At 43.8% G+C, this 23,164-nt stretch overlaps 1 protein-coding gene across 8 annotated transcripts in view; it reads left to right on the top strand.

Moving 5' to 3' along the window:
* Nucleotides 1-23,164, top strand: part of ENTPD3 (ectonucleoside triphosphate diphosphohydrolase 3) — a 37,339-nt gene that overhangs the window by 10,654 nt on the left and 3,521 nt on the right. For 2 of the 8 annotated variants that reach the window (XM_030510070.1, XM_030510061.1), the window contains 10 exons: nt 1,231-1,374; nt 1,884-1,940; nt 5,014-5,134; nt 9,330-9,447; nt 12,626-12,776; nt 13,545-13,704; nt 15,717-15,947; nt 16,371-16,643; nt 16,741-16,851; nt 21,726-21,863. In XM_030510070.1, coding sequence (XP_030365930.1) covers nt 5,015-5,134; nt 9,330-9,447; nt 12,626-12,776; nt 13,545-13,704; nt 15,717-15,947; nt 16,371-16,643; nt 16,741-16,851; nt 21,726-21,863 — 1,302 coding nt within the window. In that variant the 5' untranslated portion in view covers nt 1,231-1,374; nt 1,884-1,940; nt 5,014. Of the gene's footprint in view, nt 1-691; nt 1,498-1,811; nt 1,941-5,013; nt 5,135-9,329; nt 9,448-12,625; nt 12,777-13,544; nt 13,705-15,716; nt 15,948-16,370; nt 16,644-16,740; nt 16,852-21,725; nt 21,864-23,164 lie in introns of those variants that run through there. The other 6 variants (XM_030510048.1, XM_030510097.1, XM_030510039.1 and 3 more) reach the window with 5 other exon arrangements.

The raw sequence follows: 23,164 nt of genomic DNA, 5'->3' as shown, positions 1-23,164 counted from the left end.
GACAAATACAGTCTGTTGGACTAAGTGCATTAAAACAAATACACTTGGATGGGAGAAGAAAAAGATGCCACAGGAATGGAAATGATGGAGGGGAAGGAGCTACTTGCAACAGACAGGGAATCAGGAGGGATGGGAGGCTTCATCTCCATGTACTAGAAACAGCTGAACTCATCCATCAAGATCATAATTAAATCAGCTTTAACAATGCATTATCATCAAAAGGAGTAAATTACCTCCACTCCCAAAATGAGTAGACTATGAAAGGATGCTTATAAATGTCCTGCAAGGCTGCAGGTAGTTTCTTGTTCTCCTTTATTCAAAAAACAAAGTTACTGTAATCCTTCAAGATCATTATGAGAAAAGGAATCAAAGAGGTGCATTTAGTATTTTACATTATATGAGTCTGAATCCTGGAACAATAAGCAAATGGTGGCACAGTGGTAGAGGTGTCTCACTGTGATGAGCTCATGTCTCTGGCAAACTCATCCTGCAGGATGATCCTTGGCTTGTAGCTGATCACACAGGTTGGACAGGTGGTGGGAGAAGGATCTCGGTGACGTGGCTGTTGCTATGTCTCTGGGTATGTGCTAGCTCCACACTGAGCAGTCCAGGTTTGGCCAGAACTCCAGCACAACTACAAAACAAGTGATGCCAGTGTGCTGGAACTTGACTGGAAAGGTAGCCCTGAGACTGAACAGCTGCTAGTTCCTGAGGGCTGAGAAAAGCCCTACTGAGAAAGCATTTGTTCCTTTTAGAAGAGGCAGGGATACACCATTCTTTCACCCATACAGTCATCTCTAGACAAAATCCTTTCTCCGTCTGGGAGAGAACTGAGGAAGATGATGTAGGCACATCTAGCAACATCCTGCTGTATGAGCAGAAAAGCCAGATCGGCATTTCTGGAAAGAAGGGAGCGGCTGATGCAGGGAGAAAGTAGGGAGACACGGCCGCGCTGCGGCAGTTCGTGCAGGCGGATGCTGCTCGGTCCCAGCGCGGCCTGCCCCGCCACTGGAACCTGTCCAACAGCGGCGGTGCCTGAGCCAGGCTGCAGGGAGGAACCGCGCCGCGGGGACTCTCGTCCGGGCATAGCCTCACCCGCACCCCTCTCGTCTCTGCCGCCTCGGATGCGTCCACTCGCTGCCAATCCCCTTTCTCCACTGAAACCACTTCACCGGATTTTTTACTTGCAAGTTTTTGGGGTTTTATCTTTAAATCTTCTTGGAAACACAGGGGCAGAGGGCGAGCAACCACCGAGTGACTTCCCACAACCCCCCTCCCCGGCGAGAGGCGCTCGCACATCCCCACTCGGAGGGTGCAGACGTCTCCCTTTTCTCCTCAACCTGGGACGGAGCGGAGAAGCCGCGGCTTACGGAGGTGGGTCGGGAAGCGGCGTAGGGTATTCCCGGAGCGGGAGCCGGGCGCAGGTGCGTTTTCCCAACCAACGGCTGCCCGGCCGAGGTGAGATGAGAACCCCTTGGTGGGGCGGGCGGCGGCGGGGTAAGTGTATGTACGTATGTCTGTGTGTCTATGTGTGTCTGTCTGTCTCCGCGATTTTCTGGGGGGGTGTGGTGTGAAAACTTCGTGCATTCTCCCAAATCACGGTCGCTGTGTGAAGCTTTCTCACCCCGGAGCGACGGTGAGCCGAGGGAAAGCTCTGAGGTTCAGACGCTAATTTGGGGTTCATGTGCTTGTTTTTACTTAATTTCTTCAGCCTGTGAAACCTCCTCACGGGTTTTCATTGCAGGTTTAAAAATGCTGTAGGTGTTGGTGTTTTGATGTGTTGTTTCTTTTCTTTCTGTTTTCCTTTTCAGCACTTGCAAATCAGTGACCTGTAAACCACGTCTAAAATAAACGCTGATGTGTTCATATCTCTCTGGTTACAGTGTGAAGAAAGAGGAAGATACTTAGGGTGCTTGCATACCCACCCTATGAACAAACAGGTCAGTACCTAGAGCAAGTGGGTCTGACGTTTTGGGTAAATTGGGAAAAGGAATTTCAACATATAATAGGTACTGTCATTTATACAGATGTGTATTTAACCTAGTTAAAATATTGGTGGCATGAAGAAGTTTAGCCCATTTTGCTTTGCAGGTAGGAGTTCTTTTTGCTTGAAGTAAGGTGTAGAAAGTGATCCTTCCAATAAGTTACTGTGTGCCCCAGTGTACTTCACTGGGTATACGAAGTAAGTATTTATGCTATTTCTTGCTTTGAGATGATGTTGTTTGAATAATGAAATGCAACTGCTTTCTGATACTTCATAAAAGTCTTGCATTTAACGTTAATTGGCAAGTGTGCAATGTTAGCAAGAGTTACTTAACATTACAATTCTGCTTGAACTGGAGCGAATTAACTCCTCTCTGGTATCTCTGCAGATTTCAGTGAATGGGCAAGTGTGACTGTATTGCCTAGTATGTGTATGAGACTTAGATGAGTGTAGCTAAAAGTAAATACAGCCGTGTGCTTCTGATCCAGTTATGTGAAATTTTGCAGCATCTTGCACAATTCACATAGTTAAGATATCAACTGTATGATGACTTCAAGAGGGTAAGGGTGTCCTTCTAATACAGAGGCTGTTGCGTAAATCAGGATTTACGGATTATTCTCTGATGAAATTGTCCTGATTGCCAGTGGTACAAGATTATATGAGGAATGTCTTAAAAGGTGCTCCCTTACCTAATATGATCCCTGTCAAAAATTATTTTTGAAAAGAGAAATCATCTCTAGTGAAGACAAATCTGAGTACCAGGGAAGCACGTGAGAAATTCAACAAACCAAGATTTCAATTTCCCCTTTACAAACCAATGCAGCAGAAAATATTTCAGCAGTCATCATGGGTGTTCTTAAGTGTTAATATTATAACAGTGGTTATTGCTTTGCTCTTTCGTAATGCTTTAGTTTTTCAAAGAGTCATTTGCTCTAAGTGGTTTTTTTTTATAATTACTTAATGTTTCCAGCACTGAACATCAGTGCTTTGATGCAGGAGTGGCTGGTATATATTATGTCGTGAGCAGATAGTTCTTTTTTAGTCACTTTACAATTACAGATACCTCAATGTATAGTTGAAAGCTAAAGAAAAAGATTTTTTTCTCCCCCTAAAGACAAGTATTTTACCCAGGTGGTTACTGATAAATGTATAGTTAAAATCTGCTGTCTCTTCTAAAAAATGGATTAATGTGTATAAATGCATCTAATTAGTATCCCTGGCATCATCCACAGGTTACAGTAAGAATTCTTCTTAGGTGTTAACATATTTTCTGATAGTAAAAATAAGATTTCACTGTCATTTATGCATTGTGTACATGATGCTTCATTGCCTCAGGATAGTAAAGGAATGGATGGCAGTAAACAAATCACCAATGTGGCTGGTAATTTTAAACTAGCTGATGATTAATAAAGCTATTACCAAACCAAGAAAAGAAAGTATTGGAAAAGTAGATTGGCAGTAAAGAAGGAGCCCACATGGATTTAGAAAAGGGGGTTAATGAGAGTAAAAAAAAAAATGACATTCTGGTAGTGAGATGTGTCAGGCTGAAACGAAGTTTCCAAAAGCCAGTCTGAGTTAGATTTAACAACAGAAATTAGAAGACAAAGAAGGAAAGCAGACGCAGTGGGCAAAGCTCAGTGAAGCTAGTCCCAAAACAAAACAAATAACTTGCTTCTCTTTTGAATGTGAACATAGGTGTTGGACCATGGGTACACAGGCTGAAGAACCCATAGGGTTTAGAATACAGAAACTATGTGAAGAAACATTCTGCCTTGTCCCTCAGCTCTCTGGCTCTGGTTGGAGCTAAGGAGAAGACCACAGGGCTGACCCAGTATTCTGTGGACTGCCGACCACCTTTCAGCTCCTGTCCTTAGCACAGATTGCACTAGCAATCGCTGAACAGCAGGGCAGCCCTGAACAGCCACTGGTATACTCCACTGTTGATATGGAAGAGTTAGGAGGTGGGAGTCAGGATAGATCACACCAGATTAACTCGTTATTTCTGTGCCAAAATAACTGGTTTCTGAAAATGAGAAAGGCAGGGAAGTTCTTATTTTTGTGTTCCTCTGACACTCCTAAGCTTGCTGTCTGCCATTGGCCACCCCTTTCCTCCTCAATCCCTGTGGAGCATAAGAATTTTTGATGTGGGGATTGTCAGTACTCGGAGGTACTGAAAGGCCTTTTGGGGTGAAGACCTGTCTCTGGCCAGGGCATGCAGAAATAAAGGATGAGCAGAAATTACAGGAAACCTAAACCACATTTGAATCCTAGAAAACCTTTCTAGAGGGTATGAACTTATCAACAGCCTTACCATGAGTGTGCATGTCTCATGTCACCTTTGGGTTTGTCTAATATAACTATGTTAGATTTATTTAGATTTAGTGACTTCTCATCACAAGTTAAACTGTTTATTTTATGTGCAGTGAAGAGTGATAGTAATAGGCTCTGTATTAATATGCACACACACATGTACACAAACACACTTCATGAACACAACAGCAGTTAGTAGAAAGATGCCTGCATTAATGTTCTTAAAACCTACTTTGTTTCTTGCTGAAGCAGGCTGTATCTACCTTGCAACTCTGGCAGAAGCATCCACCTGTGCTCAGCAGCCATCAGCATTGTGTCTGCATGGCTGTGGTTGTGTCTGTGTTGTAGGCATACATGGGATCCTTGAGTGCGCACTAGCCCCTGCATGCCCGTTGCTCTCATTTCCTGAGGCAATGGGAGCTGCTGAGCATGCATCTACATGTAGGTGCTGTGGGAACGGAGCAGACTGGGACCTGAGGGTGAAATCCGGCATCATTAGCATGACAATATAGACACCTCCCTGCTCAGCAATGAAAAGTTAGTGGTAGCAAAACACCAGGCAGTTCTTGAGGACAACACAGAATTTTCATGCAGTATGATCTAGTTGATGAAATGAGGTTTTATGAGGAGTCTCAACTGATTCAGTTGAGTTCAGGCCTTAAGACAGAATCACTGACTTCTTTCACATTCCTTAAGTGTTTCTCTTTTTGTTGTTTCAGGATGCTCACCCGAACGCCAAGTGTTGTTGCCCAAGCATTCCTTCTTCTAAGCATAATTCTTGTCATTGCTATTGCAGTGATTCAGATAAATCAGCAACAGATCCTCTCCCCAGGGCTGAAGGTAAGTCTTAGAATACCTGAGGAAGGAGAACAGTGTTTTGAACTGATATTTAATAATGCTTCTTTCTAAACTAATTTTTATGGGGTGATTCAAATGAGCTTACAGACATAAATTAATGTTTAATCACATTGGGAAAACTGAAGATGAGAGAAAAAGAGAATTGCTTAAGATCACAGAGTCAGTGGCAAAACAGGAAAAGCATTTTCTGGTTCCCTGTGGTGCCTGTCACATAATGTCTTCTCCAAGACCGAAAAGCCAAATGTGAATATGCCACTGCTTTTTTATTTTTGCCAGAGATTGGAAGTAATTTTAAAATAATTTTGAATTTTAAAGTTTAAATTCTGCCCCCCCTCCCACCCCAGCACAGCCAGGAAGTTTATGCTGAAGTCTTTGCACACTGCTCCTGTGTATCAAAAGCATTTGGGCTGTAAGTGTGCACTTTATGATTTACTGTGTGTTGAGCCTTGCCAGATATTAACAGAAGCAAAGTAGCTTCACAAGGAGGAGCAGAGAAAACTGGAAGAGAGAAACTGATGTACTCTGGAATTCAGGCTTTGTCTTGTGGTGCTGGAGTATGTGTGCTGATTCTTCAGTAAGAGATGTATGCAACTGGGGACAAAGGTGTAGAAATGAGCCTTTTAGGGAAGCTGTGCAGTCTGGCAGTTTGAGTTCTGCCAATGATAGCTACAAGCATATAAACCTTGTAAGGTCCTTCTTTGAAGTCCTTTCTACCTTTCCCTCTGCGAATGCACTTAACTGGATAGTTCAGACACCGATAGGCTAATGTCTTATTACACTTCATGAAATTAGAAACACTGTTGGCTTTGTCTGAATCATTTGGTGGTGTATGAATCAGACAATGGGATAAAACTGTATTCTAATACCAGTTTTATGTGTTTGTGGTGTGGCAGGGTGTGTGCGCTGGGATCTTGCATGGGGACATCGTGCCTCCAGTTTACTCCCTGTTGTGCCCTAAATCTCAGCCTTACATCCTGCCATTTTTCATGCAAGGCAAGACTGGATTGACCTGTAGGCTGAAGCCACTATCTAAAAGACAGCCTACACATTGTTTGTGTTTGTCATCAATTCAATTTCACATTCAGAATGATGAAGTTGTCTAACTTTGAGCAACTGTTGGACACACCTTGACCATTTGGCTTAGGTGGGGAGGTCTGCTTTCTCAATCTTAACGGCTTCATGGCTGGCTCTGAAGGAAGATTGGCGGGTCTGCTGATAGGTGCCTTGGCTTTGCATTTCTTTTTGAGCTGTAAGCCTTCCAATGCAGAAAATCCCAGCTGATACGGAGGATCCTGTGTGTGCTGAGGTGCTGAGTGCTCCTCAGTAAGTGATAAACACTCACAAGAAGTAATTCTTCAGGAGGACCTTGATATGCCAGTGTGAAACCTTCCAATAGTTGGTTGGTATGATGGATCCTGGAAGTGGCAGTGTCCTGAAGTTAGTGGTTGATTAAGATTAAATATGATGATAACATGATGATCAACAGACTTACTCTTTGTAAAGGGCCTTGTCCTCCTTCTGGCTCATCTCCATGAAACCAAAACAGCTACTGAATGATAACTAGAGTTTGTGTTATAATAGTTCTTTCCCAGGATGCACATTGAGAGGGTCCAGGTTCATTCCTTTGTGGCTCAAGAGATAAATTATCTGCTATGCTATGTTTTAAAGCGTTGTTGCAAAATTAAATGGTTTGGTTCCTTTGGTTATCTGATGATTGAGCCAGGGATTTGTGAAGGAAGGGCCTGGCCATGTGCATGAGGCTGAGGCACTGAAAGAGCTCATGACTTAGTGGCACACACTGTGAAGTCAGAAGACTGATGAAGAGAGCACAGACATCCTTACTGACATAGCTTGTGAAGAAGTCCAGAACTGTAAATGATGCCAGCTCCGGATGTAATGAGCCTTTGTATCAGTCAAAACATTTTCTGTTTGTCTAATAATGTTTTGTGAGCCCTAAAGAGAAAACCCCTCCCTTCATTATTGTGTTTCTTTAATTTGCCACTCCAGGTGCTACAGTTCTCTACACCTAAATTTTGCATGTCTCTTGGCTCTCAGGAAATGTTTGGCCTTGTTTGTGGATCATATAATTGATTAAAAATAGTTCAAACCTATGTAGCTGAACTGAAGTGTGCTTCCAGCATGGATCCACTTTTGTAGCCTCTATCCTCCTGGTTTAGCTTGTTAACTTCTCGTGGTAGTTTTCCAAAGCGACCAGAAGGCAGGTGAGCCATCATAACTGTGCCAGCTTTAAGAATTCTCTCACCCTCTGCATCCTCTGTCATTTCTGTTTAATTAAAGATTAATCTTAGTCCTAATATCTGGCACACTTCTTGGTGATGACTGCTTTATGATGCTGCATGGACCAGTTCACACAGAGTGAACTTGCCCAAGTTCAGAGGAGCTTCAAAAGTCACCTTGAAATGGGCTCAGGAGTCCTCTTCAAAAATGAGCATCTCTTTAAAAGGAAGCAAGAGGCTGTATAGGTAAAAGAGGAAGAGGAGGAAGACAATAATGAACACATTGGTTCAGATAAGTGTACCATTACTCTTTGGCATTGAAATCTGTAACTTTCAGGAAGGAGGCTGGGAAATACAGGGGAGGATGGAAGTAGGTCAAAAAGCCTCACAGTTAGCTGATGTAAAAATACTTCCATTATCTTCCAGATCTACTTGGACATGATAGTTAGCTCTAAAAGTAGCAAAGTTAAAAGCTTATGGTTGGCACTTTGAGCTGCCTGAGACTGGATTAAATTAATAGCCCTTGAGCAGATTGACCATTACTGTATTATGTGTCTCCAGAGTGCCTATCTCTCAAGGAGCGGGAATACACTCAAAGTATCTTTGCTAAGGCAGTTACTTGAACAGAACCTGATAGTGTAGTGGCTTGCTGGTAGCTGTGGAGTCTTCCACCTTTTAGTTGATCAGGGTAAACATCATCCGGGTAAATATACATGAAATTCTCATTATCTAACAGTCCTCTGGGCAACAGACCAGACTGGAATTGCTGGTAGTTCTTTGGGGTCCAGGAGTTTGTAGGATTACAGTGGAAGCTGGGAACTAATGAGGTATGGAAGCTGAATGGTTTCCACCTGAAGCAGTGATCCTTCTCCATCAGACTTGAAGCTCCCTAGGGAGGCAGTGGGATGAAATGTATTGGCCTGCAGCAGGGGCTTGTGCTACTTTGCAGCCAGATGGAGGCTCTCATTTTTCAGTATTGCCAGGCTCCAAGGCAGCTGTCTTTTTGAAAGGAAAAAAAGTTAACAGAGAAATGAACTCTACACTATGAGATTCCTACTGGTGAGATGGCTTTGGAAGAGGCGGGCAGCTAAATGTACTTTCAGGGATCATAAAGAGGATAAGCAAGATCACAGTTTTCTTCCCTTCATGCAGTTTGCCTTCCCAGTTGCTACAGTTTGATGCTGCCATAAAAGGTGGGAAAGGGGGAAAGATCCATCTGGTGAGCAGTGGAAAGGGATGGAGAAACCTGTGCTTTAATCCCACAGGGAGTCCAAGTGACCCTGGGGCAAGTCACTTAAATACTTGTCATTTAGTTCATAAATAAACCTGGGGTAATATTGATTCCCTCTTTGTTTTCTCACACTCTGGCACAGCCTATTTTCAGTGTCGAACTCTTAGGTGGACTGCCTAAACCACTCAAAAGGAGAGGCTTATGGGGCAATCAGAAAAGAACCAGACTCATTGCATCATTCTCACTGTGGACTGCTACGTACTTTACCCCTGTGCTTGTGGCTTTCTGGATCCCTTGTCCATCCTTGAATCTAAAGCCCGTGCTTAGGTATCAAACCCTTCGGTGTCCAGGGAATATAGCTGGGATAATAGGAAATGATCTTGCTGTAAAATCAGGTCCTAACACAGTGTTATCTAAGTGTCAGTGTGGATTTTGAACCTGATGCTGAACGGAGATGAGCATTCTCGATCCCCACTGAATTAATTATTTTAGATACATAGAATGTTCTTTGTTTTGCAGCCAGATTCATTCTGTGCTTGGCTGTTGGATTCATGCCTAAGTGCACAACACTAGAATTAATCTCTATTGTAAATACACTGTGCATACATTTTCTATAGCATTTGATGGTGCAAAGAAGAACAGCTGCATATGGGCTGCTAAGCTGTCACTGTCTGTTTTTTGATCTAATATATTCTTTTTCAATCCCCAGTATGGAATAGTCCTTGATGCTGGATCCTCTCGGACTACAGTCTATGTCTATGAATGGCCAGCAGAAAAAGAAAATGACACGGGAGTAGTAAGCCAAACCTTCAAGTGCAGTGTGAAAGGTGAGCTCAAATGGAGTTAGTCTCTACGAAGACATTATCTGGAATCTTATACTGCCTTTTTTCCACTGTGTTCCCTTTTCGGTGCTGGGGAGCAAGAACTGTTAAGACTATGTCTTTATCTGTCAGCATCAGTCATTCTCCTACTGGTACAGCAGGGTGCTCTAATCTGCAGTGGAGACAGGAAACTGTAGCTAAACTTGATTTACTGATTTACTAACTGCAGTGGATGAGTGGTGCAGACAGAATTCAATCTACAAAGAAGCAGGCCCTGTAAATGTTTAGTCCTTGTGCATCAAAATAATTTCTTTTAAAAGGAAAATACAAAACATATTTAAAAAATAGTTTGGAAGAAAAACTCTGAGAAAAATGAGGATCCGCCCTTCTTAGATGTTAGCCATTAATTTTGATGGAGTGATGTTTAAAATCCTCTATCTGATGTTTGAATCAGGTTTCCTAGAGAAACAAGGTTATGCAGGTCATCTGAAATTGTTCTGTAATTACTCACTTCAGGTATTAACCTCAGTAATATTTGACTAAGCTTTCAAAGATACCAAAATTCCACACATTTTATGAAGACAAGTGGCCATACAGGGAAAAGAAATCCATATTATTAAGCAGTAGCTAATCCATAAGGGATTTCTGCAGGAAGCCAAACTTCATAAATTCTGCTACCCTGAGTTAAATGAGCTTTAGTTTATTCTCTAAGATACTGACTTAAGCAGTACCGCTTTTTTTAGTGCACTGGTTTGGGTTTGCCAGTTAGGTAAGAGGAGAAGGTGGGGAAACTCAGGAAGTCTCAGTGCAGATTTTGTTGCACATAATAACTGTGGTGTTCAAAGAGAATTTTTCCCTTTTCTTCTCTCTCAGTCCTACATCCCTCTTTGTGTCTGGAAATAGATGCTGGAGATGTAGTCGTATTGGTCCATGAGTAACTAGGAGATAAGGCAATAGTTTCTTAACAGCACCAGCATATCTATCTACAGCATTAAACATATGTGTGAGCATTCTTAGCAATTTTGGAACAAGGAAAGCAAAGCAAATGTAATGTGCACAGAAGCAATGCACTGTCATGTGCCTGATGCTGTGCCTTCACAGACTGCAGGAATGGTGGCCAGTCCGCTGAGGTGGGGGAGCACTCTGCTAGCTCGTGCCTTGACTCATTAGAATGTTGCCTTTAAGAATTATGGTGTGAGAAAAACTCAGAGAAACCACATTATTATTCTCAAGAGATGACAGAGGAGTACTTTGAGCATTTGTTTTAATTGGATTAGATTTTGTTTTACTTCCAGGGGAATATGAAAAAAATTGCAAAATGGATGAGTCCAAATTGCTGTGAACTGTTCAGGTCCAGAGGAGCCTTAACCATGGTCAATCAGAGCACTTATCCTCCAGCATACAAAATATCCAGGGTTCACTGCTCCAGTCTTGGGTAACTGCACCGGAGGAGGCAGAGGACTCACGGGAGAGGTCCCCATAGAAACGGAATGGTTTCAGTTGGAAAGGACCTTAAGATCATCTAGTTTCAACCCCCTGCCAAGAGCAGGGACGCCTCACACTAGACCATGTCACCCATCTAAGCTGTGAACACATCTGTCTGTTTCTTTAGTGACCCTCCAATCATAGCCTTAAGCACTTAACTTGGGGTGGTTCTGGACATACTGAGAGGCAGACTTTCACAAGTCAACTACTAGACTTGCAAGTCAAATGATCAACTACTCTGTCAGTTCCATGGTGGTTTTATGACTTCATTTCTCCCTTTATTAGATACCTCTGCCCTGTGTGTAGGAGCCAGCCGCCACACCCTTTCTATATAGTGCACGTCATCTGTCCTGGTTAGGGTGTAAGCATCGGCAAAACAGTTGTCTGAAACAAAATGGTCGTTGTCTGTGACCTGCTCTGTCTGAACACTGGGAGATTGAGATTGCTGCCACCAAGGGAGTGTGAAGCAACAGCAGGATGTAAAACAGCAGTTGCTGCTCTGTTTATCTCCAGTAGCGGCTTTCCTTCCAGCTTCAGGCCTACCTGTGCTAGACTTAAGACTTTTAGAAAGTCTTATGCCAAACCAGGGCTGTGAACATCTAATGATGACACGGTAATGTTCATACTGTGAACTTCATAGAATGTGGAGTCTGTAAAGTCTTACATATTTTTTCTTCTGTGGTTTGTTGTTGTTTTTTTTTCAGTGCAATGTGGCTGAACATAAATGGTTTCTCATTTTAACTCTGTAAGAGCCACCTTTCGCTTAGCTTGGGATCAGGTTGTGGGAGAGATGGCTGTTAGAGGAGGGCTAGATGGAGTTCTGGCAGAGTTGTCTGTGGAGCAACGGCTTCATGGCAATGCCTGGATTTCTCCCTCTGCAACTTACTCACCTAGGAAAGTTTAGTAAGGAATGGTTTTATTCACACCCAAGTTGAGCCTGAACAAGTTGAAGTACTGCTGGTCCTTGGAGTGTTGAGCAAGGGAGAAAGGACTTCGATGTTAATTATTCAAATAGTTACATCTTATGCACATGGTGTAACTTTCATTCCTGTTATTTGAAGGCTTTGGAAATCTAGAAAGCTGTGAAATACTGATTAGTTCACGCACCAGCTTAGACTTGGACCTCTTACGACTTCAAGAGCTGTTTGTGCATCTTGAAATTTCACCAGCAGTTCTTTGCAGAAGCTGCTTTATTTTATTTTAAGTTGAGAGCAGTGAGCTGTAGAGGTGCCATGATGTCCAAAACAGTTGTGGCAAAACAGATTAGGAAATCTTTGTTTTAGGTTGTGGAAGGAGGGATTTTCTATACTCTACCAGATCAGAGAAATTTTGCATCCATAAGACACACTGTTTTCTACAGCATCGGCCATGAATAAGCCTCTTTCCCTCATAAATACAGCGCTGCTGTCACTGTGTTGTCACATGGTTCTACTGTATATCTTACTCTAGGTATGGTATATAGGTGTATATGTATACACACTGAAATACAGGCGAGCAGTTTGCAAGTATCTGTCTCCCACAGCTGAGACAGTCACTACATTGATTATTCTTTAAGCACTCACAGTTTTCATGCATCCTCTCCTTGTTTGCAATTACAGGAGTGATGGGGGAGATCTCTTTCTCTTAACACCTGCTTGCTAATTGGCCTAATTTGTAGTTGGCAAAGCAGAATGAAATCAATCTACTTGTTCTCTTTTAGGTCCTGGTATATCTAGCTATGAGAGTAACCCTGGAGCTCTTGCCAAAGCTTTTGATGACTGCCTGAATAAAGTCAAGGAGAGAATACCAGTTCATTTGCATAAGAACACTTCTGTTCATCTGGGGGCTACAGCTGGCATGAGGCTTCTGAGGTATGGCAGAAACTTGAACTCCTCTGTATGCTAGCAGAGTAGTCTGTGAAACCAGAGTGTGAAAAATGTTCTGGATGCATTTTTATCCATTGGAAATTGGCCATCTCTGAAGGAAATGGAGCCCAGCCAATTTAATTTAATTAACTTTTCTGATAGGGAAAGTGGGGCTGTATGAAAATCCTCTGTTTTGCCATACTGAATACAAATTCTTGCTTTATTCTGGAGAAGGCAGGAGTTTAATTTTCTCTTCCATATCTGTCTTGAAATTCAGTGTTATGCAAACAGATAATGTTTGTGTGTATCTATGGGCAGCAAAGGCAGATTAAAGGTGGACACTGCAGAGTTTTCTGAGTGCTAATGTGGTGTAATGTGGCTTTTGGGGTCTGTCTGTGGCTTTAGCCCTGGCACAAACTGGCTTTTTATATTTGTTCTGTGGCTAAACGGAGTGGGAAGAAAGGCGTCAGGACTGTTTTAACCAGCAGTTATCATGTAAGCACTCAGTTCACTAAAAAGGCAAGTATATATAAGAAACAAAATACCCACGAACTTGTATGCTAAAGAATGAAGTTTATACATAGTGGGGGAGTTGCTTGCTGAAACACTGCTGGGTAACGTGGCTGTTCCCTATCATAAACTTCCCTTTAGGGAAACAACATCTATTTTTCATTAGGTGGTTGTAGGAATTCTCTTGAATTGCCAGTCAGTGAACAATAAACATGAAATTGCCTTTCCAGATGCTCAGTGTCTTATATTTTGTGAATTGCTTAGGTTACAAAATGAAACGGCAGCCAGTGAAGTCCTTGAGAGCATTCAAAACTACTTCAGAGCACAACCTTTTGACTTTAGGGGTGCGCATATCATAACGGGGCCAGAGGAAGGGCTGTATGGATGGATAACAGCCAACTATATAATGGGCAATTTCTTAGAGGTGTGTGGAAAAAACCTGCATGCTTTTCTTTCACCATTTCTCTCTTATAAATGAGAAGTTTGAGAGGACATGCCTGTTAAATGTCACAGCTATAGCTTCCTTTTTGCACTGAAATATATAACAGGGTCTTTTTTTGTGGCAGTAATAGAAAAAAGCAAATATAAATCAAAGAATATGATGCTACAGGAATGTGATGTGGCAGAGGTAAAATTGTTGATCCACAAAACAGCGTTCTTCCCTAAATGACACCGGATGCCTTTCCTAGAAATAGAAGTTGCACTGCTCTTGAATGCACTGGTCTGTCAAGTGTGACAAGTGTTGATTGTCTTGACAGTGGTGCCAACTAAAGATGTTTTCTTCTGCTTTTCTGTGGATTCCTCAGGTGATTGCTGTCCCTGCAGCTCTACTGGTGAAGGATCTGCACAGCTTAGGGGGCTCTAAATTGTTTGGCAGTGTTGGCTCACTTGTCTTAAGCAGACAAGACTAACTGAAGCAGTGAAGGTGTTGATGTGGCCAAATGTGCTTCAGCTGAGCCAGAGATCACTCATACACTATTCATTCTAATACTGCAGACAAAGTGATACCAATATAAAGATACTTACGCTGTGCTTGAACTCAAAATAGGGTCATGGAGGAGCCTTATAGCAGAGAGGTAGTTGGAAGATCCCTTTAATATATATATATATCTCCAGTATAGTTTTATTCCCAATAAAAGCTGTACCAAGATGATGAGCAACTGCTCATCTGCATTTGTGGTAGCAGTGTGCTGCCCTTAGCATTAACTGCACTTCTTCCAGATAGTCTTGCTAGGGTGAAAGAAATTTCAACTAAACCCCTGCGTATTGTTAGATGTCCTGTTTGAATGGTTCCTGTCAGATCACGGCAATTAATGAGTGGGAATTAGTCACTGGCAATCTTAAGAGATAGCTCATGGTGAACGTGGTGTTGACTCTTGCAGAGAAAAGCGGTATTGGAATCACATGTTCTGGAAGTGTTTTTCTCACTGTGCTTTTCATGCAACAAAAACGATGTGATAAACTTCAGGGTGGTGTCAGTCTACTACATGGATTTCAATAATGCAAATATCAAATTATATCAGATATGGCAGATCCATAAGGAATACCGAAGGGACTGCAAGATGGTGTGAAGCCAGTTTAGTATAGAGAGTTGTGTGAAGACCTGCATGTAGAATATCTCTAGTAGGGGAGAGAAATTGGCACCATTCTAGTGACAATGGGCTGAGTAAAATTCTGGTAGGGGCTGTTAATGGGAATCTTTCACTGTAGAATTTTCTTGTAAGTGTATTTGCTAGCACTGGAAGTTTCTTTTCCCTTCTTGTGTATACATTTATATTATCATGCTTAGGAAGTAATACCACAGAAAATATTGAGATAGATAATCTCACAGAATCTATATTCTGTGTAGATCAAACACAGAATTCAGGGGATGTTTGAGCAATAGGGAAATGCCAGCTGAATGGATGAGATTTGTTGCCACTGCAGTTTCAGGGAAGGAAATGTGCAGATTAGGAGTCCTTGTTCTTTTGACTTCAATGTAGCTTTCATTTTTCTGTGGTTTTCACTCTATTTTCACTCTTTTTCTGTGTGACCTCTTAATATTCTATTCCTTTAATAATTATTCTTGCCTTGAAACAAGCAAATCATACTATTTACATCCAGATTTGTTCAAGTTCTCATGGGTATGACTTCAATTCCTTGCATTCTAGTACGGATACTGATCTGGCTAGTGCTATGCTTTGATTGTCGTGCTGCCCTCTGAGATGAAAGCTACACCGCATTCCTTTTTTCATCTTTCAAGATCACTTCACTGTGTGAAAGTACATCCCTCCTACCTGAAAAACATCTGCATGTTTGCCTCAGAGCTAAGATTTTTCTGAAAGGGTGCAGGACAAAGAGGCAGGGAAATCCCAAAAAGTTCAGTAAAGAGTATAAAAGCTTGAAGGGAGAACAAGCAGATGATATTTCTAATTAGTCCTTTGTTTTTATATGTAGAGAAACCTTTGGAGGACATGGGTTCATCCTTACAGAAAAGAGACAATGGGTGCATTGGATCTTGGAGGAGCTTCCACTCAGATTTCATTTATTCCAGCGGACTCCCAGGAGAACTTAAACAGCACCTTGCAAGTGAAGTTGTATGGTTACAACTACAATGTCTACACTCGCAGCTTCCAGTGCTACGGGAGAGACGAAGCTGAGAAAAGGCTTTTAGCATTGTTGCTCCAGGTCTGTTTAACCCCTTCCTATGTTGCTCTTGCAGGTTTTCAGTAATAGTCTGAGGTTATTAGGCTTGTGTTTGCTTCCCTTTGGTGGAGTTTGGAAACCCCAGTAAGAGCTCTGTTGTCGTTAGTTGTGGACAAACACACCAGGTTTCATACAAAGATCCTCATATCTGTTAAAAATTGGTGAGTTTTGTACCATTTGACAAAAAGGCCCAACTAGTCCTGTAAGTGTTTTGCTGGTCTTGCTAATGCTTTTTTGAGGAAGGAGTTTCTATGAATGACAATGATCAGCAATGTTGTACTGTTATCAGTCATGACAGAGAAAAAATATATGGATGTGTGGTTTAAAAAGATTCCCATAGTTACTGTCAAATGGTCTTTCTTGCTTCTGAGTAGCCTTTATTGGGTTTGATGTTTTCATCCCCAGAAATCAAACTCCAGTTCCAATGTGGATAATCCATGTTACCCTCGGAATTATAATACTACATTCACGATGAAGTACCTGTCTGGCAGCCTTTGTACACAGCCTCTGAGACCAGCAAATTACTATCCAAACGAGCTTGTGCACTTCCATGGAACAGGAGATCCAGGTCTGTGTCAGGAGATGGTTTCTTCATTGTTCAACTTCAGTGCTTGCAGAGACAGAAAAGACTGTCCATTTAATGGAATACATCGGCCAAAAGTTAAAGGGAATTTTGTGGTAGGTTTGCAAACACAGCATTCCTCTTTGAGCTTGCTGGCTTTTGAGTTCTATAGTTATGAAAATAACAGGCCTGTCATCTACTCCTTTTCTATAGGCTTTCTCAGGATTCTACTATACAATTAATGCTTTGAATTTATCTGGGCACTTTTCCCTGGATGACTTCAATTCAAGTATGTGGTTTTTCTGTTCACACACCTGGGCACAGGTAAGTGGGTTGGCTTGGTTTTGGGGTTTTTGGCTTGTTTTTGTTTTCATAGAATCATAGAATCGTAACGGTTGGAAAGGACCTTAAGATCATCTAGTTCCAACCCCCCTGCCATGGGCAGGGACACCTTGCCCTAAACCATGTGGTCCAAGGCTCTGTCCAACCTGGCCTTGAACACTGCCAGGGATGGAGCATCCACAACCTCCCTGGGCAACCCATTCCAGTGCTTCACCACCCTCACTGTAAAGAACTTCTTCCTTATATCTAATCTAAACTTCTCCTGTTTAAGTTTGAACCCATTACCCCTTGTCCTACCACTACAGTCCCTAAGGAAGAGTCCCTCCCCAGCATCCTTGTAGACCCCCTTCAGATACCGGAAGGCTGCTATGAGGTCTCCACGCAGCCTTCTCTTCTCCAGGCTGAACAGCCCCAACTCTCTCAGCCTGTCTTCATATGGGAGGTGCTCCAGCCCTCTTATCATCCTCGTGGCCCTCCTCTGGACTCGCTCCAACAGCTCCATGTCCTTTTTATGTTGAGGACACCAGAACTGTACGCAGTACTCCAAGTGAGGTCTCGCAAGAGCAGAGTAGAGGGGCAGGATCACCTCCTTCGACCTGCTGGTCACACTTCTTTTGATGCAGCCCAGGATACGGTTGGCTTTCTGGGCTGCAAGCGCACACTGCCGGCTCATGTTAAGCTTCTCGTCAACCAACACCCCCAAGTCCTTCTCTGCAGGGCTGCTCTGAATCTCTTCTCCACCCAACCTGTAGCAGTGCCTGGGATTGCCCCGACCCAGGTGTAGGACCTTACACTTGGCTTGGTTAAACTTCATAAGGTTGGCATCGGCCCACCTCACAAGCGTGTCAAGGTCCCTCTGGATGGCATCCCTTTCCTCCAGCATACCAACCGAACCACACAGCTTGGTGTCATTGGCAAACTTGCTGAGGGCGCACTCAATCCCACTGTCCATGTCGCCGACAGAGATGTTGAACAGGACCAGTCCCAACACCGATCCCTGAGGGACACCACTCGTTACAGGTTTCCAACTGGACATCGAGCCATTTACCACAACTCTTTGCGTGCGGCCATCGAGCCAGTTTTTTATCCACCGGGTGGTCCATCTATCAAATTGATGTCTCTCCAATTTAGAGACAAGGATGTCTTGCGGGACAGTGTCAAACGCTTTGCACAAATCCAGGTAGATGACGTCAACTGCTCTGCCCCTGTCCATCAGTTCCGTGGCTCCATCATAGAAGGCCACCAAATTGGTCGGGCAGGATTTCCCCTTAGTGAAGCCATGTTGGCTGTCACCAACCACCTCATTGTTTTTCATGTGCCTTAGCATGTTTTCCAGGAGAAACTGTTCCAAGATTTTGCCAGGCACAGAGGTGAGACTGACTGGTCTGTAGTTCCCTGGGTCTTCCACCTTCCCCTTCTTGAAAATGGGGGTTATATTACCCTTCTTCCAGTCATCGGGAACTTTACCTGACTACCAGGATTTTTCGAATATGATGGACAGTGGTTTAACAACTTCATTCGCCAGCTCTTGCAGGACCCGTGGATGGATTTCATCAGGTCCCATGGACTTGTGCACGTTCAGGTTCTTAAGATGGTCTTGAACCTGATCCTCTCCTACAGCGGGCCTAAGGTCTTCATTCTCACAGTCCCTGCATTTGCTTTCCAAGACTTTCATGGTGTGGTCAGAGCATTTGCTGGTGAAGACTGAGGCAAAGAAGTCATTAAGAACCTCAGCCTTCTCCAAATCCATGGTAGCCAGTTCTCCTGATAGCTTCCGGAGAGGGCCCACATTGTCCCTAGTCTGTCTTTTATTTGCTATGTATCTATAGAATCTTTTCCTGTTATCTTTTACATCCCTTGCCAAACTTAATTCTAGCTGGGCCTTAGCTTTCCTAACCTGGTCCCTAGCTTCCCGGGCAATGCTCCTATATTCTTCACAGGCCGCCTGTCCTCGCTTCCACCTTCTATAAGCTTCTTTTTTCCTCTCTAAGTTTCCCCAGCAGCTCCTTGTCCACCCATGGAGGTCTCCTGGCCCTCCTGCTGCACTTGCTTCTAGTCGGGATGCAACACTCCTGAGCATGTAGCAGGTGATCCTTGAATATCGACCAGCAGTCTTGGGCCCCCCTGCCCTCTAGGACTGTATCCCATGAAACCTTACTAAGAAGGTTCCTGAAGAGGCCAAAGTCTGCTTTCTTGAAGTCCAGGGCAGTGAGCTTGCTGCATGCTCTTCTCACTGTCCTGAGGATCTCAAACTCAACCATCTCATGATCACTAGAGCCAAGGCTGCCCTGGAGCGTCACATTTCCAACCAGTCCCTCCCTGTTGGTGAGCACGAGCTCAAGCATGGCACCTCTCCTCATCGGCTCCTCTATTGCTTGAAAGAGGAAGTTGTCTTCCACACAATCGAGGAACCTCCTGGATTGCTTGTGCCGGGCCGTACCGTCCCTCCAACAGATGTCAGGATGGTTGAAGTCCCCCATGAGGACAAGGGCCTGTGAGCGTGAGGCTGCTCCTATCTGTCTGTAGAGCGCTTCATCCACAGAGTCCTCTTGATCAGGCGGCCTGTAACAGATCCCCACCGTAATGTCCCCCGTTGCTGTTTTCCCTTTGATCCTGACCCACAAACACTCTGTTACCTCATCGCCCGTCCCCAGACGGAGTTCCATACTCTCTAGCCTATCACTGACATAGATAGCAACACCCCCTCCCCGTCTGCCTGGCGTGTCTTTTCTAAACAGCCTGTAACCTTCCATTCCGACACTCCAGTCATAGGAGCTATCCCACCATGTTTCTGTGATACCAATGACATCATATTCCCGTAGCCTTGCACGCATCTCTAATTCCTCTTGCTTGTTCCCCATACTACGGGTGTCTGTATAGAGGCACCTTAGCCGAGCTCCAAATGCAGCTGACTCAATGGCTGGGACAGCTGGAACATCTCTACATCGCTCCAAGCACTTATTACAGGTGCTGGCAACTGACCAGGAGTGTTGGAATGGATCAATGCTCCCCTCCCCCAACACATCTAGTTTAAAGCTTTCTTGACCAGCCTGGCAAGCCTCCTACCAAAACAGCTCTTCCCCTTCTTTGTCAGACCAGCTCCACCAGCCTCCAGTAGATCTGGCCTCCCAAATGGAGCCCCATGTTCTAAATAGCCAAACCCCTGACTATGGCACCACCATTCTAACCATTTATTAACCTGCCAAACGCGCCTAGCGTTTTTAAGGTCCTCCCCTTTGTCCTGGAGAATTGATGAAAAAACTATCTGAGCTCCAGAGCCCCTAACCACCTCTCCCAAGGCTCTGTAGTCCTTCTTAATGTTCTCCAGGCTACTGCTATCTATATCTCTAGCACCCACATGGACCACTAGAAGGGGGTAATAGTCAGCAGGACTTACTAGAGCAGGCAGCCTCTCAGCAACATCCCTGATCCGAGCCCCTGGCAGGCAACACACCTCCCTCGAGACTGGATCAGGCCGGCAGATGAGTGCCTCTGTGCCTTTCAAAGTAGAGTCCCCTACTACTATGACCCTCCGCTTTTTCCTGGAGGCACCAGTAGTGATCCTCTTTACTGGTGCATCAGCAGGATGCTCATTAGGTGTGGTGGGTGCTTTCTGATTAGCCCCCTGCAGAACCACGAAGCAGTTCTGGGTGGGGACATCAGATTTAGGAGGAAGCCCCTTGTTAATTGTCCTCTTCCTCCTTTTTTTGTTAGTTTTTCTTGTGACTAATTCCCAGCTTCCTGGGTTGCTGCCCTCCTTCTTTCCTATATGAGCAGTGCTGGACGTTTGCGGCCCCTGCACAGTTTGGGCCTGGAGCAAGCAGCCCAGCTTCCTCTCAGCTTCCCTGGCATCTTTTAGCTCTCCAACAGCCTCCCGCAGCTCAGCCACCTGCTGCAGGAGGACTTCCACCAGGGCGCACGGAGTGCAGCCCTGTCCATTGTGCACCCTCGCCTCAAGAGACCAGTCGAGGCACTCTCTACACTCCGAGGTCTGCGCCGCAGCCTCCCCTCTCATCGGCTCTGTCTGGGTGCCTATGCTGGCCACTGCCGGGGCAGAGCTCCCAGAGCGGGCCCTGGTCCTGAGGCGAGTGCTCACCATCCCGCTCCCCCTGCCTGCGCCAACTGCCGCGCCACGCCCTGTTTGCCCGCCCTGGTCGCTCGCGCACCCTGGGGTGGATTTTTCCCCGCTGAGGGCTGGTGCCGTCACTCCTGGCGCCGCCCCCTGTGAGTCAGCTGCTCCCGTGAGCAGAGCTGCCGGCTCCTGGGCAAGTCCTGTTGAGGACTTGAGGCTCCCTCGGTCGCTCTTGCCGCTCCGAACTGAGGCTCCGGGACGCTGTGCTTCCCCCCGCTCCGGTGTTAAAGGCGTCCTCTCTGGAGATACCTCGGCAATTTTCCCTCTTTTTATCTGTAAAAGGGAGATGTAAAAAGAACATGGACTGAACAAGCATTCAGAACTTTTCAGAAGGTCTGTTTTAACCTCAACATTTGTTTTCCCAAAGTGCTTCAAACAATGTAGCATTTCTAGCATGATTAAAACTTGGACTGGGTTTCAAAATCTCATTTCACAGTTTTAGCCATGCTTTAAAGATGACATGGAAAATATAGAAACCATAACATCCTCCATCTTTCATGTGCAGTTTTAAATGTATTTTCATTTTTTACCACATAAGCTATGTCACTGTCAGGGTATTTCTTTTTCTAAATCTCTGTACCTAGTTGTCCACAACCTCACCTGGAGTTTCTGAAAAAAGCTAATAAAGTCTAATTAGAATCCAAAATATTCTCTAATTATAAAAACCAAAAGCATTTGTTTTTTCATAATTTACATGTCTTTAAAGAAATCCTTTTGCTTTCAGCTCCATCTTATGCTGCCTAAATTTGAAGAAATATATGCTAGATCCTACTGTTTTTCAGCCAATTTCATTTATTACTTGCTTATACATGGTTACAACTTCGACACAGAAACTTGGCCACGGATACATTTTCAAAAGGAGGTGAGTAGTAATAATCTCCTCTTACTGTTATTTTAATGCAAAGAAGTTTAAAAGGAGATACAAGATGCAGCAGCTTACAAAAATGTAATGGTCGAAAACAGCCTTTGTAAATGATTGTCAAATGTTTGGCATAAGACAAAATGGCGTTTCAAGCAATTCCAGCCTGGTTCTAGGGGTTGCAGCATTACTTGGAGATGCTGCCTAGATTCTTTAAAAAAAACTTTAAGAAAGAATCAAATAATTGTGTTTTAAACTTTGCCCCAGTTTGTTGAAGTAGTGGCTTGCTCTAGGCACTGATCTGCCCAAAACACCTCACCAGTCAAGGAGAACTGCTGCTTCTCGGTCTGCTGGCAGAGCCCTGTGGGGAACCAGCAGAGCTGGTTTGTAATCAGTGAGTGCTGATGATGCAACTCGGGTAGCTTTTATCCTCAGCTGGCATATCCACCTGTGCTGTAATCTGGTTCCCTGGAAGAAGAATGTATATTGATGGAGTACTGGCTTTCAGTTGACAGAGCGCGGCGGCTTGCAACATTTCTGTAATAGCTGCGTTTCTCTCTTCCCTTAGTTTTTCTCCTAAAAAACAGAGTCCTTGTGATGAACTTGTATATATCCATTCTAAAGCTACTGCTAAGAAATCTTTGCTTTCAAATTAGAAGGTATGGGTACTATTGAAGCTTGGCTGTCACATCAAGAAGTGTGGTCCCCATGGTCCTCTCTGCTACTGTACAGAGCCTTATTTTAAACCCTTGTCCCAGACTGTTTCTGAATCTCCATACAGTTTGGAAATGCTTGAGCAGTTGTATGCAGCAAAATATTAGATTTACACAGTTTCTTCAGGAGAGGAGGGTGAAGGTTTATTGCCTATGCTAGGACTATATTCCTTTTTAATTAGTGAACACAATGAATGAAAAGAACCTTAACCCAGTGCTAAGATCTGGGCAAGATCTAGAGCTAGATGAATTGCAAAAGTTATAAACATCGTAATGAGAGATTTTCCCCTCTTTCAGCAAAGAAAAAACACTTTGACTCATCTTACCTCTTTGCTCACCTGTCGTATTCCAGTTCCTGTTGGTGTAGCTTTATCAGTTAAACAGAAGGTATTAGGATATACACAACTACAAAAAGAACCAGATATTATAGGCCCTTGTGGTCTCCTACGACCAGTAGCTGACTGCTTAGAACTGTTCATTAGAGACATTAAATCATTTATTGAAGTTTATCTCTCAACTTCATCATGCTGATGAGGGGCTAATTCTAGGAATTAGCAAAGAAGTGCTGATTTTTTTTTTTATTTTTTTTTT

Source organism: Strigops habroptila, chromosome 1 (assembly GCF_004027225.2).
Source record: "Strigops habroptila isolate Jane chromosome 1, bStrHab1.2.pri, whole genome shotgun sequence".
Lineage (NCBI taxonomy): Eukaryota > Metazoa > Chordata > Aves > Psittaciformes > Psittacidae > Strigops > Strigops habroptila.
This window is presented reverse-complemented; position numbering and strand designations above follow the sequence as displayed.